The sequence below is a fragment of the Ascaphus truei genome, chromosome 4, assembly GCF_040206685.1.
Source record: "Ascaphus truei isolate aAscTru1 chromosome 4, aAscTru1.hap1, whole genome shotgun sequence".
Taxonomy (NCBI): Eukaryota; Metazoa; Chordata; class Amphibia; order Anura; family Ascaphidae; genus Ascaphus; species Ascaphus truei.
The window spans coordinates 26,752,723-26,755,472 of NC_134486.1; the positions used below are offsets into that span (position 1 = coordinate 26,752,723).

The following is a 2,750-nucleotide window of genomic DNA, read 5'->3' on the forward strand; positions in this document are numbered from 1 at the left end:
CACACTTTATTGTACACTGCAGATCTTACAGTATTCACAGCAGCAGGCAATTCTTGAGGCTTCACCTTCAGGATATACCCTGGATCTTCACTCCAAGCCAAGGGGCCCCAAAGTAGTCCTTGCTCTTCCTTTACTCCCTGGTGAAGTAAGATGTATAGTCTCCCACTCCACTCCCCATGGGGAGGGAGTTCATACTGACAGAGCCCTGCACAGTTGTTGTGATAGACCAGCCTCTCTCAAGGGTAGAAGCAACACTACTAAATTTGGGGAGTGCAGCTTCTTAAGTACAGGAAAAGCAGGAACCAGGTCTGAGTCCCTGATTGGACACATAGGCCTAGTTGTACCGCCTCCCCTGTGAATCACTGAAGCTGCTGGGGGTGCGTAAAACCCAGGATTAGACCTGGTGGCCTGATCTTACCAGGGCTTACTACCGGGAGAAGGGCATACTGGTAGCCAGAAACTAGCCATTGCTACATATAATTAATTAGAGATAGGCAAAACATGGTGTATGAAATCTGAATGTTCCAGAACCTCACATTCCAAAACCCAAACCCTTAAGATTTTTAGAACGAGAACCTCAGGCCCACTACCCATGTCTAGTGCCTCTCGCCATTTATTTTTCAATTGTTTTTTAGTTTTAAGTTACATTATTTTAGTTTTATTATTTTATGCTTATTTTAGGAACTGTTCAGACTTAATTACACTATTTTAGCATTTGCTGAAAATGTTGATTATTTTTCTCCATTACAGTATTTGTTAGAAACACAAAAACTAAAAACAATCAAATTGAGTTTTAGTGAAATTGTAACCCAGTCAAAAACACAAAAAGATTTTAGAAAGAAAACCACGTCCCAAACACAGGTATTGTTTTAAACTCAAACCACGGTGAAGGTGCCAACCCTTACATCTCTTACATATGGTGTGAATCACACTAACACAATCCTATGTTTTTAGTGCAGACAGACTTAATGATATGTAGACCACAATTATTGCACAAATGTATTGTCATGTGTCATGTCCGATGGATCATTTCAATAATCCTAATGACAAATCATTATCCAGTATACAAAATAAACAAACACAGATCAGCACCGTCCCGTGTGAATGTTTGTGCAGAAGGCTTATCACATGGTCTTAAAATTGATGTAATACTGCGATGCCAACCGCCCTTCTTCTATTCTACCTTCTCAAGCTGGTAACTTAAGGCTTCTACAAGTGCTACTTACTGTAGAAGTAACAGGATCGTTATACCAAGGAGACGCACAATGGATTCCAGTCTCCACAAGCATTACCATGATGAAGAGTTTGATCCAAGAGGGTTAATAGATACATATTGCTATAATGGAACGAATGATATGTTTGAGGATTTGGTTGTATTTCCTATTACACAGCTGTTTAAAACATTCTCTTCAGGTATGTTCATTTATAGTTGATATTGACGTTACTGTAAAATATTATCAATTTTGGGGGGAACTGAAGCATGTGAATAAGCTCTTATATTTTGTTCAATTCTTTTCTGATGGGAAAAACAAAGATGTCTTTACCTATTTTCTAACTTTTGGGTGCAGGTCGTGTGAGAGGGGAAACCCTGCTTGATGTTACAATGGGACCAGCAGCTTTTCATCTCTTAACTGCCTGTGATTTCTTCAAAGAGATCAATGTGATAGAATTTACCGATGCAAATATCAGGGAATTTGAAATGTGGAGGAACAAGGAGCCGGGAGCTGCTGACTGGTCTCATGCTGCAAAAATAGTTTGTGAACTGGAAGGAAAGAGGTAAAGTATATTTCAGAAAAAAATATAATCTTCAAGCTGAGAAGAATGAATCCTTCATTTGAGGGAGCAGGAAACCCCAACTAAAGAACCTCAATGCTCAATATTGTGCATGCATTTTTAAAATATGTGTTAAAATGATAAAAAGACAAAGTCAATGCTTCAAACTACACTTGTTTTATTTAATGAAATGTAATTGTGAAACCACTGGATAAAACATAGTTAATTAACAGAATTGCAGGAATGGTAATGAATAGTTTCCAAGCAATGCCTACTATTTGGTATGCAATAGGGGGGTAAGTAGTCTATTGTTACAGAATATAATAATCCCCTTGTAGCCCTTAGGTGACAGCTAACTATGGGTTACCAATGACCACTTGGTCACTTGCTAAACCTTTATTAATTGAACTTTTATTCTAGGTACTGACTATTAGAGATTGGCGAACCTGTCAATATCTGATCCAGAGATTTAAAAAAATTTTTTGAAGTGAAACTTCTTTAGTGGCACCTCATTCGAACTGGGGCAAAAATGGATGGTGGAGACAGAAATGAAACGGATGTGACGTCAGTGCTGGCAGTTGAGGCCGGGCTGTGTTCTGGCTCAGCCCGACCCCAACACTGACATCCCACCCGCTCAAAAAATCAAATGCGGCGGCGGCGATAGCCGCCGGCGTCGATCCTAATGGCCACCGCACCCCCCATACGGCCGCTGACATATGCGGCGATAGCCGCCGACGCCGCTCCTAACGTTCCCCGCCCGCTGCCCGCTTCCGTGTCGCGCATGCGCAGTTGCCATGGCGCCACTGACTCCAATCATCGCGGGAGGAGTGGAGAGGGGGTGGCGCGCAGCCGCTATCTGCCCCCGGTGGGTGCAGGCCAAGCAGCACACTGACCTGGTGCTCTTGCAGGTCTTCCCGCAGCGCCGGCAAGCTCACGGCCGCTGTTCCCCGCCCGCTGCCATGCCGCGCATGCGCAGT

General features: G+C 42.8%; 1 protein-coding gene across 1 annotated transcript in view; it reads left to right on the forward strand.

Annotated features, from left to right (window-relative positions):
• The first annotated feature begins 1,126 nt into the window (after window positions 1-1,126).
• The window catches only part of LOC142492627 (indolethylamine N-methyltransferase-like), a 9,029-nt gene continuing 7,405 nt past the window's right edge, over window positions 1,127-2,750 (forward strand). The window contains exons 1-2 of the mRNA XM_075595450.1: window positions 1,127-1,413; window positions 1,569-1,776. Of these exons, the coding sequence (XP_075451565.1) occupies window positions 1,266-1,413; window positions 1,569-1,776 (356 nt within the window). The 5' untranslated portion in view covers window positions 1,127-1,265. The remainder of the gene's footprint in view (window positions 1,414-1,568; window positions 1,777-2,750) is intronic.